At 43.6% G+C, this 15671-nt stretch overlaps 1 protein-coding gene across 1 annotated transcript in view; it reads left to right on the forward strand.

Annotated features, from left to right (window-relative positions):
• Positions 1–2260: 2260 nt before the first annotated feature.
• The window catches only part of DGKB (diacylglycerol kinase beta), a 903118-nt gene continuing 889707 nt past the window's right edge, over positions 2261–15671 (forward strand). Inside the window, exon 1 of the mRNA XM_063924421.1 lies at positions 2261–2489. Within this exon, the coding sequence (XP_063780491.1) occupies positions 2411–2489 (79 nt within the window). The 5' untranslated portion in view covers positions 2261–2410. The remainder of the gene's footprint in view (positions 2490–15671) is intronic.

Consider the following 15671-nt stretch of genomic DNA (forward strand, 5'->3'; position numbering starts at 1 on the left):
GACTCCGCAGTGTCATTTGTGAACAAAGTTTAGAAAAAAAATGTTGTTCAAATTGTGGTGTGTGCTTGTTGATATGGAGGATGATCATTTGTGAAGAGAGCAGGAACCACATACTAGTGCTGCAGCTGCTGCCATCAGTCCTGACGATAGAAGTCCTTCACAGTCATTTACTAAGGCCGATGCCCAAGGGCATAGAGGGCTTAAGTTAGGGCATGTAAAATCAAAGAAGCAATATAGTTTTACAGTGGTAAAGAAAATCCTCAAAAGGAAAGTTAGCTGCAGAGAAACATAAAATTTTGAATATGTCATTCACAACACGAAGTGGCAAGGAAATACAATATTTCAAAGTACCTGGAATAGCTCACCGATGTACTCTGCATGTAAGAACTCAGTAGTGTTTGAGAGGATTTTCTCCAGCTTTACTTGTAGCCTGATAATAATCCAAGCCAAACTAAAGTAGCACAATAGAAAGGGGAATGGGGCACACTTTTTGTAGTTACAAAACATAGGAAATTGTTGTTGTCAAGTTTGGCTTTTACACCTGCGTTTTTAGCTTCAACAGTTCTTTAAGAATTCATGCTTATTTGTAGTCTATAGTATACAGCACCTTGTAGGGATATTTATTAACCTAATTATCTAAAAAGAAACAAGGAAAATTTGAAATTTGTGTTTTATGGAGATGGAGATAGTTTGTTTAAAAAAGAGATAAATATCTTTTCTCCAGTGGCAGTTGCAGCGCAGTCCAAAATTTAAATAGGGGAGCCACGCCAACTGCCAGTGAGTCCCGTCCGGCGATGTTTGGCAGCGATTGGGGTGGCAGTTGGTATGGCTCCCCTAGTTTTCATTCCCAATCGTAGTCCACGTGGATGGTAAAGTATGAAAAAGGTGTAAAAAATACAAAAAAAACCTTTAAAAGTGGTGTTGATATGTGTCATCCTTTCGCGTGTCGACCAATGACATGTCAACAATTTAAACCTGTTGACCTTTTGTACCTGTCGACCTTTTCCAATGTCATCCTTTTGTCAGTGTCGATCTAATGCGTGTTGACTTTAGGTCAGTGTCATCCTAATGCATGTCGACCATATGGGATCGACCTAATGACTGTCGACTTAGACATTGTCTGTCTATACATTGGAACCCTTACAGTTAAAAGCCAGATAGAGCAGATAACAAGTACATAAATGGATTGGGTAATGTGGTTATGGATCAAAGGGTCGATAGTCAGAAGGTCAACAATGCCTAGGTTGACACCAAATGGTCGACATGCACATGGTCAACATGGACAAAAGTTCGACATGAAAAGGTCGATATGAGTTTTTGATGTTATTTTGGTGTCAAAATTATCTTGCCATCACGTGGACCACCAATTAGTGTACGGCGTCCTCTCGACATGGCTCGATTCACTCGCATTGCTTCGCACAAGATGCCTCACTGAGCTACCCCTGCGCTCGGTACAGGTTACCATTCTTAATTGTAGTTCACGTGGATGGCAAAGTATAAAAAAGTCCTGAAAATGAAAAAAAGCAAACCATGAAGCCCATATGCTGTGTCGACCATTGCCAGTGAAATTGTGTTTCCGGTTGTCTCTGAATAAGGCATACAGTTAGCGGCAAAACTTCCAAAGATTAAGGTTTAAAATACTTCTGGGTGATGGACAGTATCAAGCAGGGAAAAGACGGTATCCGGTCTCTAGGTCAACAGTAACCAGGTCGACAGTGTCTAGGTCGACCACTATTGGTCGACAGTAACTAGGTCGACAGGGTTCCTGGTCACTGTACGGAGAAAGCAACACCAAAAAAAAAAAAACCTCGACATTTTGTCCTGTCAACCTAGACCATGTCGACCTACAGACCCTGTCGACCTAGCATCCCTGTCGACCTAGTTGCTGTCGACCAATAGTGGTCGACCTAGACACTGTTGACCAAGTTACTGTCGACCATCTATACCACACCCGAAAAAGAGTGGAGATGTGTACCAGAAGCTGATTAGTTATTTGGGGCAATTTTGTTTTGGGAACCTTCTCCACTGGTCACTTCTCCAATCCCCTCCCCGGTTGATACGTCAACCCATTAGACTGTCCCTGCGAATTGGTGACTGAATGTGCTGTTAATGCGTAGTGGTAAATATATATTTCTGCACAGTTGTCATCATGACGGGTATTTACTGTGTCCATGTGTAATTGCAAGAAATAAATGACAAGAGCAATTCCGCCAGAAATCTTTTTGTATATATTTAATTGTACTTTCTTTCCGTTTCAGAGTATTAAACGCACAATGACTTCATAGAGGTTTTCATCTCTGTAATTATCCCTTCACTGTGGACTGAAGACTCTCGGGGATTGGAAGGAAATTATATCAATTATTTCTGCCTTCAGACTGTCACACTTGTCCTCTCTGCAACTGGAATCTCTATGACCATAATGACTAACCAAGAAAAATGGGTCAATCTCAGCCCTGCAGAATTCTCTCAACTTCAAAAGTATGCAGCATGTAAGTACCGCTTGCTTTGAATATTTTAATCTTCACACTTAATTTCCAGAGAGCAGTAGGCACGATTAGGAGTGAATGCATTCAGAAACCAAGTTCTACCTTTGGGACATATGAATCTACTGTGTATCTTTTATTCCTATCTTGTGATTATAAGGGTCATTTACTAAGGTCACCTGCAGACGTAGCTGTGCCGTTAACTTGTTTGCTTGAGTGGGTCGGCATGTTCTCGTGCTTATTTGCCCGCCTGCAATGTGGACCAATCATTTTAATGCATTTTAATGTCATAACAAACTTAGGGGGAGATGTGTCAGTTTGGCAAGAGCTAAAGCACTAATCAATCAGCTTCTGCCATTTTACAGGCTGTTCGGATCTGATTGATTGGTACTTTATCTCTCTCCACATTATCTCTCCAAGCTTTGATAGCTCTCCCCTTACTCGTGTATGCTGTACTTCTTCTCTGTATACTACCCTACCAATTTAATGACTTTTGCATAACAGTTGTAGCTCTTAAATAGTGTGTGCTTTACAGTAGGTCAGAAATGATGGTCTTTCAAAATACGTTAAAGGGTCAAAGGTGATAAGACCTCATAGTTGTTGAGATTGGCATGTAGATTTTCAAGTCTGATTGGCTGAAAATCAAGTGTGCGGTTTAAACGACAGCTGATCCAGGTAGACCTCTGTTGACCCACAAATATGACTCCTACATGACCCAAAAAGCAGGCTGGTATCTATCCAATTTCTAATCACATTAATCATACACCATTAGACATAAACACTTTAGTCGTGTAACACTGAGAATACAATGCAACTCCCAACATACTGTAGAGGACATTGAAAATATAAAATCCAAGGTTAAATTGGAGTACTGTATCTCATTTTTTATTCGCCCTCTTTCTACTTCTGTTCATATTGGATGATCGTGACCTGACTGCATGTGTGGGACATAAATACCATGTAACAAAGCCCCCACATGCCTCCTAAGGTTTTATGTGCCATCAAAGTCCCCAATTCCCCTTAATACAGTATATCATGCCCACTCATGCCCAGTTGTCTGCTATTTAAAGCAGCTCCATGTGCTCCTATATGACATCAGACAGTCCAGAGCTCCCTTATGCCCCTTTGTATGTCATCTGCAGCTGCTCCAGGTGTCCTATATGTCCTGAGACAGTCCAGAGCATTTTATCCCATTGTATGCCATCAGAGCCAGCCCCCGAGCCCCCTCACCATGTGCTTGGCTTGGCTTCTGGTCTACCCTTGTTATGATTTGGAGATTGGAAAGATAGTATGTGGGATATCCCCTGGAAACACCCATTTTAGGGGATTTGGTAGGCACCTATAAATGTTAAGAATTACGTGGCTGTATCTAGGAGGATTATGCATTTCTCAATGTAACATATCAACAGCTCTGACTGGTAAAAGTGTTGTTATTGCATCCGGACCAGCAGTTTCTGTTTCATAGTTCTCATACCAGAGTTAGCGAACGGCTCCCTTTGAGCAATTGCAGAGACACTCAGTCAACACTGAGCTTCATAGTTTGTGAAAGTGCCTCCTTTCCCCCAGACTATTACGAGCACCAACACAAGCCTGGCCAGGGAAGATTACGAGGTTAACATGTTTTGCTACGGGTCTTATTCTCTGAAGGTTATATACTGTATATTACTGGACTTATTTACCTGTAGAATCATTGTTTACTTTGCATTGCATTGCTTATATTAGATGTTATTTATTACGTTTAGTGTGCATTCATTATTACTGCATCCTCAGGTACTGTACCTATGTGTGGTTAAGTATATTCTAGTTATAGTATACAGTAGTTCCAGCCGTTCCAGTGCTTATTGCTGTTGAACCTTTTAGTCATGTGACATTCACTTGACATAATTGTACTACAGTAAAAGTTTAAGGCGAGAGGTGAAGTTAATATTGAGGTATTATTAGCATTTATAATACCGAAGTTAAGGCCTTTTAGGGTTGCCAATGGCGATGACCAAGGTTAAGAATTTTAGTGAGATATTGCATCATTACCCATATTGAAGTTTATATTGTACTGCATGTGTTGTTTACCTTTTTGCGTGAACAGACCAAAAGTGACAGAGTGATCCCATGCATTAAACCAAACATCACTTTACCACTTGTGTCATCATTGTGTTGGGGATTTAAGGGGTTCTCTATCTCTCTGTCATGCCGTAACAAGAAGAACAACAAGGAGCAGTGTGTATTATCCAGACCGTAACACAAACATACACCCCTAGGGGTGTAACATATGGTGGCACTGATCCGCGGTGAGCTAAGCTTACGTTCCTGGATCCATGCGCCAGTATTAGTGGTTAGTTAGTAGAGATGTGCGGCTGGTACTTTTTCGTGTTTTGGTTCTAGTTCCACTTTCGTGTTTTGGTTTTGGCTTGGTTTTGCCAAAACCACCCTTTCGTGTTTTGGTTTTGGATCTGGATGATTTTTGAAAAAAACATAAAAATAGTTAAAATCACAGAATTTGGGGGTCATTTTGCTCCTACGGTATTATTAACCTCAATAACAATAATTTCCACTCATTTCCAGACTATTCTGAACACCTCACACCTCACAATATTGTTTTTAGGACAAAAGGTTGCACCGAGGTAGCTGTGTGACTAAGCTCAGCGACACAAGTGGACAACGCAAACACCTGGCCCATCTAGGCGTGGCACTGCAGTGGCAGACAGGAGGGCAGATATAAAAAAAAAAGGCCCCAAACAGCACATCATGCAAAGAAGAATAAGAATTGCAATGAGGTAGTTGTATGACTAAGCCAAGCGACACAAGCAATTGGCCCATCTAGGCGTGGCACTGCAGTGGCAGACAGGAGGGCAGATATAAAAAAAGGCCCTTAACAGCACATGATGCAAAGTAGAAAAAAAAAGGTGCATTGAGGTGCTGAATGACTAAGCCAAGCGACACAAACAATTGGCCCATCTAGGCGTGGCACTGCAGTGGCAGACAGGAGGGCAGATATAAAAAAGGCCCCTAACAGCACATGATGCAAAGAAGAAAAAATGGTGCACCAAGGTTGCTGTATGACTAAGTCAAGCGACACAAACAATTGGCCCATCTAGGCGTGGCACTTTAGTGGCAGACAGGAGGGCAGATATTAAAAAAAGGCCCCTAACAGCACATGATGCAAAGAAGAAAAAAAGTGCACTGAGGTTGCTGTATGACTATGCTAAGCAACACAACCACCTGGCCCATCTAGTAGTGTCACGCAGTGGCTGAATGTCGAGAGTGGGCCGCAATTGTTCGGTCCACTGACAGCATCTACAGCAGCTCCAGTCACTTTCTAAAAAAATCTGCAATTGGTGGACTTATACAGCAGTACCCCAGGACTAATACTGCAGTACCCCTGGACTCATACGGCAGTGTCACACAGGATGGCACTTTCAAAAACTAGGCCCCAAACAGCACCTCATGCAGAGATGTCGAAGAGGTGCAATGAGGTAGCTGTATGACTAAGCCAAGTGACACAAACAATTCCAACTGGAATTATACGTCCAAATCACTGGAAATAATTGGCAAGATCACTGTAATTATACGTCCAAATCACTGAAATTAATGAGCAAAATCACTGTAATTATACATCCAAATCACTGGAATTAATTGGCAAAATCACTGTAATTATACGTCCAAATCACTGGAATTAATTGGCAAGATCACTGGAATTAATAATTATACATCCAAATCACTGGAATTAATTGGAAAGATCACTGTTATTAATAATTATACGTCCAAATCACTGGAATTAATTGGCAAAATCACTGTAATTATACATCCAAATCACTGGAATTAATTGGCAAGATCACTGTAATTATACGTCCAAATCACTGGAATTAATTAGCAAAATCACTGTAATTATACATCCAAATCACTGGAATTAATTGGCAAAATCACTGTAATTATACGTCCAAATCACTGGAATTAATTGGCAAGATCACTGTAATTAATAATTATACATCCAAATCACTGGAATTAATTAGCAAGATCACTGTAATTAATAATTATACGTCCAAATCACTGGAATTAATTGGCAAAATCACTGTAATTATACGTCCAAATCACTGGAATTAATTGGCAAAATCACTGTAATTAGTAATTATACATCCAAATCACTGGAATTAATTGGTAAAATCATTGTAATTATACGTCCAAATCACTGGAATTAATTGGCAAGATCACTGTAATTAATAATTATACATCCAAATCACTGGAATTAATTAGCAAGATCACTGTAATTAATAATTATACGTCCAAATCACTGGAATTAATTGGCAAAATCACTGTAATTATACGTCCAAATCACTGGAATTAATTGGCAAGATCACTGTAATTAGTAATTATACATCCAAATCACTGGAATTAATTGGTAAAATCATTGTAATTATATGTCCAAATCACTGGAATTAATTGGCATGATCACTGTAATTAATAATTATACATCCAAATCACTGGAATTAATTGGCAAGATCACTATAATTAAAAAATATATGTCCAAATCACTAGAATTAATTGGCAAGATCACTGTAATTAATAATTATACGTCCAAATCACTGGAATTCATTGGCAAAATCACTGTAATTATACGTCCAAATCACTGGAATTAATTGGCAAGTTCACTGTAATTAGTAATTATACATCCAAATCACTGGAATTAATTGGTAAAATCATTGTAATTATATGTCCAAATCACTGGAATTAATTGGCATGATCACTGTAATTAATAATTATACATCCAAATCACTGGAATTAATTGGCAAGATCACTATAATTAAAAAATATATGTCCAAATCACTAGAATTAATTGGCAAGATCACTGTAATTAATAATTATACGTCCAAATCACTGGAATTCATTGGCAAAATCACTGTAATTATACGTCCAAATCACTGGAATTAATTGCCAAAATTTCGGCATCGTCTGCCTAGTGAAGTTGAATCTGGATGGGATTTGTTACCTGGGACACAATACCTCCATCAATTGTCTAAATCCCACTGCACTAATGGCGGATACCGGATGCACGTCTAACACCAACATAAGTGTCAAGGCCTCAGTTATGAGGGCTTCCATCGTCATGTGAAGCTGAACCACTAGTCATGAACATAGGTTAGGGCCTCAGCCGTTCCTTGTTACTCCGTGTCGTAAATGGCATACTGGAAAGTTTACGTTTCTCCTCAGGCCTTTTAAATTTCTTTTTTTGGTCTTTTTACTGAACTTTGGCTTTTTGGGTTTTACACGCCCTCTACTATCACATTGGGCATCGTCCTTGGCAGACGACGTTGATGGCATTTCATCATCTATGTCATGGCTAGTTTCAGAAGCTTTAGCACTAGGAGGAAGTGGTTCTTGATCTTTCCCTATTTTATCCTCCAAATGTTTGTTCTCCATTATTTTTCTGGAGTTATACAACACAATGGGGGTGATTCCGAGTTGTTCGTTCGCTAGCTGCTTTTAGCAGCATTGCACACGCTAAGCCGCCGCCCTCTGGGAGTGTATCTTAGCATAGCAGAATTGCGAACGAAAGATTCGCTAATTTTCTCGTAACGATTACCCCGCAGTTTCTGAGTAGCTCCAGACTTACTCTGCCATTGCGACCAGCTCAGTCCTTTTCGTTCCTGGTTTGACATCACAAACACACCCAGCGTTCGCCCAGCCACTCCCCTGTTTCTCCAGAAACTCCCACGTTTTCCCCTGAAACGCCTGCGTTTTTCCGCACACTCCCAGCAAATGGCCAGTTTCCGCCCAGAAACACCCACTTCCTGTCAATCACACTACGATCATCAGAACGATGAAAAAACTTTGTTACGGCGTGAGTAAAATACCAAACTTTTGTGCTAATTTACTTGGCGCAGGCGCACTGCGTACATTGCGCATGCGCAGTTTGCGACTAATCGCTCCGTAGTAAAAAAAAATAACGAGCGAACAACTCGGAATGACCCCCAATATGCGTCACAAGAGAGCGTACCCCTACACCTCACAGGGCAAACCCTGTAAAAATTATTTGGATTAAATATTAATAACCCCTTTATTTGGAGTAAATAATAGGATTTTAATACCTACCGGTAAATCCTTTTCTCTTAGTCCGTAGAGGATGCTGGGGACACTTCAAGAACCATGGGGTGTAGACAGGATCCGCAGGAGACATGGGCACTTTAAGACTTTAAAAGGGGTGTGAACTGGCTCCTCCCTCTATGCCCCTCCTCCAGACTCCAGTTATAGGAACTGTGCCCAGGGAGAAGGACATTTCGAGGAAAAAGGATTTATTTTGATTTAAACTAAGGTGAGATACATACCAGCTCACACCTCAAGCATGCCGTACAACATGGCATTTAACCCAACGCATGCAACGGCATGAATAACGACAGCAACATGCTGACTATAAACGCAACACAACACGTGTGTAACCATAACCAATAACTGCTGATACAGTACGCACTGGGACGGGCGCCCAGCATCCTCTACGGACTAAGAGAAAAGGATTTACCGGTAGGTATTAAAATCCTATTTTCTCCTACGTCCTAGAGGATGCTGGGGACACTTCAAGAACCATGGGGTTTATACCAAAGCTCAAGAACGGGCGGGAGAGTGCGGATGACTCTGCAGCACCAATTGACCAAACAAGAGGTCCTCCTTAGCCAGGGTATCCAACTTGTCAAACTTTGCAAAAGTGTTTAAACCCGACCAAGTAGCTGCTCGGCAAAGCTCTAATGCCGAGACCCCCCCGGGCAGCCGCCCAGGATGAGCCCACGTTTCTGGTAGAATGGGCCTTCACCGATTTCGGTAACGGCAATCCAGCCGTAGAATGAGCTTGCTGAATCGTATTACAGATCCAGCGTGCATTAGTCTGCTTGGAAGCAGGAGCCCCAATCCTGTTGGGATCATACAGGACAAATAGAGCCTCTGTTTTGCTAATCTGAGCCATTCTGGCTACATAAATTTTCAAAGCTCTGACCACATTAAGTGACTTTGATTCCGCTAAGGCGTCAGTAGCCACTGGCACCACAATAGGTTGGTTCATGTGAAACGAGTTCTCAACTCTGCTCTATCTTCATGGAAGATCAAATAGGGGCTCTTGTGAGACAAAGCCGCCAATTCAGACACCCGCCTTGCAGAGGCCAAGGCCAACAGCATGATCACTTTCCAAGTGACGAATTTCAACTCTACCTTACGTAAAGATTCAAACCAATGAGATTGCAGGAACTGCAACACCACGTTAAGATCCCATGGTGCCACTGGGGGCACAAAGGGAGGTTGGATGTGCAGCACGCCTTTCACGAAAATCTGAACTTCCGGAAGGGAGGCCAATTATTTTTGAAAGAAAATTGACAAGGCCGAAATTTGTACTTTAATTTAGCCTAATTTTAAGCCCGCATCCACAGCTGCTTGCAGAAGATGGAGAAAACGGCCCAGCTGAAATTCTTCCGTAGGAGCCTTCTTGGATTCACATATTTTCTCCAAATATGGTGATAATGTTTTGCCGTTACTTCTTTTCTAGCCTGAAGAAGTGTGGGAATGACTTCACTGGGAATACCCTTTTGGGCTAGGATCCGGCGCTCAACCTCCAAGCCGTCAAACGAAGCTGCGGTAAGTCTTGCTACACATACGGCCCCTGCTGTAACAGATCCTCTCGTAGAGGAAGAGGCCAGGGATCTCCTACGAGCAATTCCTGAAGATCTGGATACCAGGCCCTCCTTGGCCAGTCTGGAACAATGAGGATTGCATGAAACCTTGTTCTTCTTATGATCTTTATCACTTTTGGAATGAGTGGAATCGGAGGGAACACATATACCGACTGAAACACCCACGGTGTCACTAAGGCGTCCACCGCTATTGCTTGAGGGTCCCTCGACCTGGAACAATATCTCGGAAGTTTCTTGTGGAGGCGAGATGCCAACATGTCTATTTGAGGATTTTCCCAATGACTTGTCACTTCTGCAAAGACCTCTTGATGAAGACCCCACTCTCCTGGATGGAGATCGTGTCTGCTGAGGAAGTCTGCTTCCCAGTTGTTCACACCTGGAATGAAGACCGCTGACAGAGCGCTTACATGTCTTTCCGCCCAGTGGAAAACTGTTGTGGCCTCTGCCATTGCCGCTCTGCTCTTCGTTCCACCCTGGCAGTTTATGTACACCACTGCTGTTATGTTGTCCGACTGAATCAGGACGGGCAGAGTGCGAAGAAGATGTTCCGCTTGTAGAAAGCCGTTGTAAATGGCCCTTAATTCCAGAATGTTTATGTGTAGACAAGCTTCCTGGCTTGACCATTTTCCCTGGAAATTTTCCCCTGGTGTGACTGCACCCCAGCCTCGGAGACTCGCATCTGTGGTCACCAGGATCCAGTCCTGGATCCCAAACCTGCGTCCCTCTAGGAGGTGAGAGCTGTGCAGCCACCACAGGAGTGAGATTCTGGTCTTGGAAGACAGGATTATCTGTCGGTGCATGTGCAGATGGGACCCGGACCACTTGTCCAACAGGTCCCACTGCAACACTCTGGCATGGAATCTGCCAAACTGAATGGCCTCGTAGGCCGCCACCATCTTCCCCAGCAACCGAGTGCATTGATGAATCGACACTCTTGCTGGTTTCAGAATCTGTTTGACTAGGTTCTGAATTTCTAGAGCCTTTTTCACTGGAAGAAAAACTCTCTGTAATTCCGTGTCCAGAATCATACCCAAGAACGACAGACGTGTCGTCGGAACCAACTGCGATTTTGGCAAGTTTAGGAGCCAACCATGTTGTTGCAGAATTGTCAGGGAGAGCGTAATGTTCTGCAGTAATTGTTCCTTGGACCTCGCTTTTATCAGGAGATCGTCCAAGTATGGGATAATTGTGAATCCTTGCTTGCGCAGGAGAATCATCATTTCCGCCATTACTTTGGTGAAAATTCTCGGAGCCGTGGACAGACCAATCGGCAACGTCTGAAACTGATAATGGCAATCCTGCACTGCAAACCTCAGGTAAGCCTGATGTGGAGGAAAAATGGGAACATGCAAATAGGCATCCTTTATGTCTACCGACACCATAACATCCCCCTCCTCCAGACTGGATATCACTGCCCGGAGAGATTCCATCTTGAATTTGAATTTCCGTAGGTAGAAATTGTGGGATTTGAGGTTCAGGATCGGTCTGACTGAGCCGTCTGGCTTCGGGACCACGAACAGGCACGAATAGAAGCCTTCTCCCTGTTGCGACAAAGGAACCCTGACAATGACTTGATTTTGACACAATTTCCGTATTGCTTTGCATACCACCTCCCTGTCCGGAGGAGAAGCTGGTAAGGCCGGTGAGGGGGAACGTCTTGAAACTCTAGCTTGTACCCCTGGGACACTATTTCCAAAACCCATAGGTCTAGGGCCGAACGAGCCCAGAACTGACTGAAGAGTTTGAGACGTGCCCCCACCGGTGCGGACTCCCGCAGAGGAGCCCCAGCGTCATGCGGTGGATTTGGCAGAAACCGGAGAACACTTCTGCTCTTGGGAACTTGCCACAGCCGGTGACCTCTTTCCCTTTTCTCTTCCTCTAGAAGCAAGGAAGGAAGACCCTGACCCTTTTTTGAATTTATTGGGCCGAAAGGACTGCATCTGATAGTGGTGCGGTTTCTTTTGTTGTGTAGGAACATAAGGTAAAAAGGATGACTTACCCGCGGTAACCGTAGATACCAGGTCAGCGAGGCAAACAAGACACCACCTTTATACGGCAGAGACTCCATTGCCTTCTTAGAGTCAGCATCCGCATTCCATTGATGAATCCACAATGCTCTCCTAGCTGAGACTGCCATGGCATTGGCCCTTGATCCCAAAAGGCCAATATCCCTCGCAGCTTCCATTAGGTAGGCTGCAGCATCCCTGATATAACCCAGCGTCAAAAGAATGCTATCCCTATCCAGGGTATCTATCTCAGATGACAAGTTATCTGCCCACTTTTCAATAGCGCTACTCACCCACGCCGATGCAACGGCAGGTCTGAGCAGCGTACCCGTAGTGACATAAATGGATTTCAATGTATTTTCCTGCTTACGATCCGCAGGTTCCTTTAGGGCTGCCACGTCAGGGGACAGAAGCGCTACCTTTTTTGGACAGCCGTGATAGGGCTTTGCCCACAGTGGGGGGTGACTCCCACTTTTCCCTATCCCCAGAGGGGAACAGATATGCCACCGGAATTCTCTTGGGAATCTGAAACTTCTTGTCAGGATTTTCCCAAACTTTTTCAAAAAGAGCGTTCAGTTCATGAGAGGGGGGAAACGTTACCTCAGGTTTCTTTCCTTTAAACATACAGACCCTTGTATCAGGAACAGCAGGGTCCTCCGTGGTATGTAACACGTCTTTTATCGCCACAATCATGTACTGAATGCTTTTAGCCAGTTTTGGATTTAATCTGGCATCACTATAGTCGACACTGGAGTCAGAGTCCGTGTCGGTCTCTGTATCTGCTAACTGGGTAAATGAACGCTTTTGTGACCCCGCGGGGGTCTGAACTTGTGACAGCACATCCTCCACGGATTTTTTCCATGCCTGGCTCTAAGAATCAGATTTATCTAATCTCTTATTTAACAAAGCCCCATTCACATTCGAAGCACTCAAAACATGTACCCAATCAGGAGTCGGCGGTGCCGACAGGGTCACTCCCACAGCCCTTTCTTTCCCTAATCCAGTCTCCTCCTGGGAAGAGCACTCTGCCTAAGACATGCCGACACACGTGTACCGACACCCACAAACACACTGGGCATAGAGGGGACAGACCCACAGTAAAGCCTGTTAGAGAAACACAGAGGGAGTTTGCCAGCTCACAGCCCAGCGCTTATCCTGGTTCTGAAATCCCTTATATAAAGCCTCAGACCCGTTAGCGCTTTTATAATTACATATACAGCACCAAAATAACTGTGCCCCCCCCCCCCCCTGCTTTGCACCGTTACTTGTACAGCAGTGTAGAGGAAGGACCAGCGTCTCTGCAGCTCTGTGAAGAGAAAATGGCGCTGATGAGAGCTGTGAGGGCTAAGCCCCGCCCCCTTAATGGCGCGCTTCAGCCCCGCTATTTTTTTAAAATATTTATACTGGTGGGGGTTCGGATTTAGTGCCTAGGCACTTAAAAACCCCATTGCCAGTCCATATTGAGGATTTTTATGCTGCCCAGGGCGCCGCCCCCCCCCCCCCCCCCCACGCCCTGCACCCTGTAGTGCCGTCTGTGTGTGGGAGCATGGCGCGCAGTGCGGCCACTGTTCGGTACCTCAAAGCCATCACTGAAGTCTTCAGATCTTCTTCTACTCACCCGTCTTCTGACTTCTGGCTCTGTAAGGAGGGTGACGGCGGGCTCTGGGAACGAGCATCTAGGCGTACCTAGCGTTCAGACCCTCAGGAGCTAATGGTGTCCTGTAGCCAAAGAAGCAGAGCCTTGAAACTCACAGAAGTAGGGCTGCTTCTCTCCCTTAAGTCCCACGAAGCAGGGAGACTGTTGCCAGCAGTTCTCCATGAAAATAATAAACCTAACAAAAGTCTTTTTCAGAGAAACTCAGGAGAGCTCCTCAGAGTGCATCCAGTCTCACTGGGCACAGAATCTAACTGGGGTCTGGAGGAGGGGCATAGAGGGAGGAGCCAGTTCACACCCCTTTTTAAGTCTTAAAGTGCCCATGTCTCCTGCGGATCCCGTCTATACCCCATGGTTCTTGAAGTGTCCCCAGCATCCTCTAGGACGTAGGAGAAAATATACAGCACAGGACAGCACCACTGAATTTATATGGCAGCACCACTGGACTGGATTTATACGGAATTATAAGGATTTATATGGAATTATACGGCAGTATCACAGGAATTATACGTCAATATCACAGGAATTATATGCCAGTATCACGGGAATTATACGCCAGTATTCCGAGAATTATACGGCAATGTCACAGGAATTATACGCCAGTATTCCGAGAATTATACGGCAATGTCACAGGAATTATACGGCAATGTCACAGGAATTATACGGCCAGTATTCCGAGAATTATACGGCAATGTCACAGGAATTATACGGCCAGTATTCCGAGAATTATACGGCAATGTCACAGGAATTATACGGCCAGTATTCCGAGAATTATACGGCAATGTCACAGGAATTATACGCCAGTATTCCGAGAATTATACGGCAATGTCACAGAAATTATACGGCAATATCATAGGAATTATACGCCAGTATTCCGAGAATTATACGGCAATGTCACAGAAATTATACGGCAATGTCACAGGAATTATACGGCAATGTCACAGGAATTATACGGCCAGTATTCCGAGAATTATACGGCAATGTCACAGGAATTATACGGCCAGTATTCCGAGAATTATACGGCAATGTCACAGGAATTATACGCCCAGTATTCCGAGAATTATACGGCAATGTCACAGGAATTATACGCCAGTATTCCGAGAATTATACGGCAATGTCACAGAAATTATACGGCAATATCATAGGAATTATACGCCAGTATTCCGAGAATTATACGGCAATGTCACAGGAATTATACGGCAATGTCACAGGAATTATACGGCAATGTCACAGGAATTATACGGCCAGTATTCCGAGAATTATACGGCAATGTCACAGGAATTATACGGCCAGTATTCCGAGAATTATACGGCAATGTCACAGGAATTATACGGCCAGTATTCTGAGAATTATACATCAATGTCACAGGAATTATACGGCAATGTCACAGGAATTATACGGCAATGTCACAGGAATTATACGGCCAGTATTCCGAGAATTATACGGCAATGTCACAGGAATTACACGGCCAGTATTCCGAGAATTATACGGCAATGTCACAGGAATTATACGGCCAGTATTCCGAGAATTATACGGCCAGTATTCCGAGAATTATACGGCAATGTCACAGGAATTATACGCCAGTATTCCGAGAATTATACGGCAATGTCACAGGCAGGGCCGGTGCTAAGGTGTTCGGCGTCCACAGGACTGGATTTATACGGAATTATAAGGATTTATATGGAATTATACGGCAGTATCACAGGAATTATACGTCAATATCACAGGAATTATATGCCAGTATCACGGGAATTATACGCCAGTATTCCGAGAATTATACGGCAATGTCACAGGAATTATACGCCAGTATTCCGAGATTATACGGCAATGTCACAGAAATTATACGGCAATATCATAGGAATTA

Source organism: Pseudophryne corroboree, chromosome 5, assembly GCF_028390025.1.
Source record: "Pseudophryne corroboree isolate aPseCor3 chromosome 5, aPseCor3.hap2, whole genome shotgun sequence".
Taxonomy (NCBI): domain Eukaryota; kingdom Metazoa; phylum Chordata; class Amphibia; order Anura; family Myobatrachidae; genus Pseudophryne; species Pseudophryne corroboree.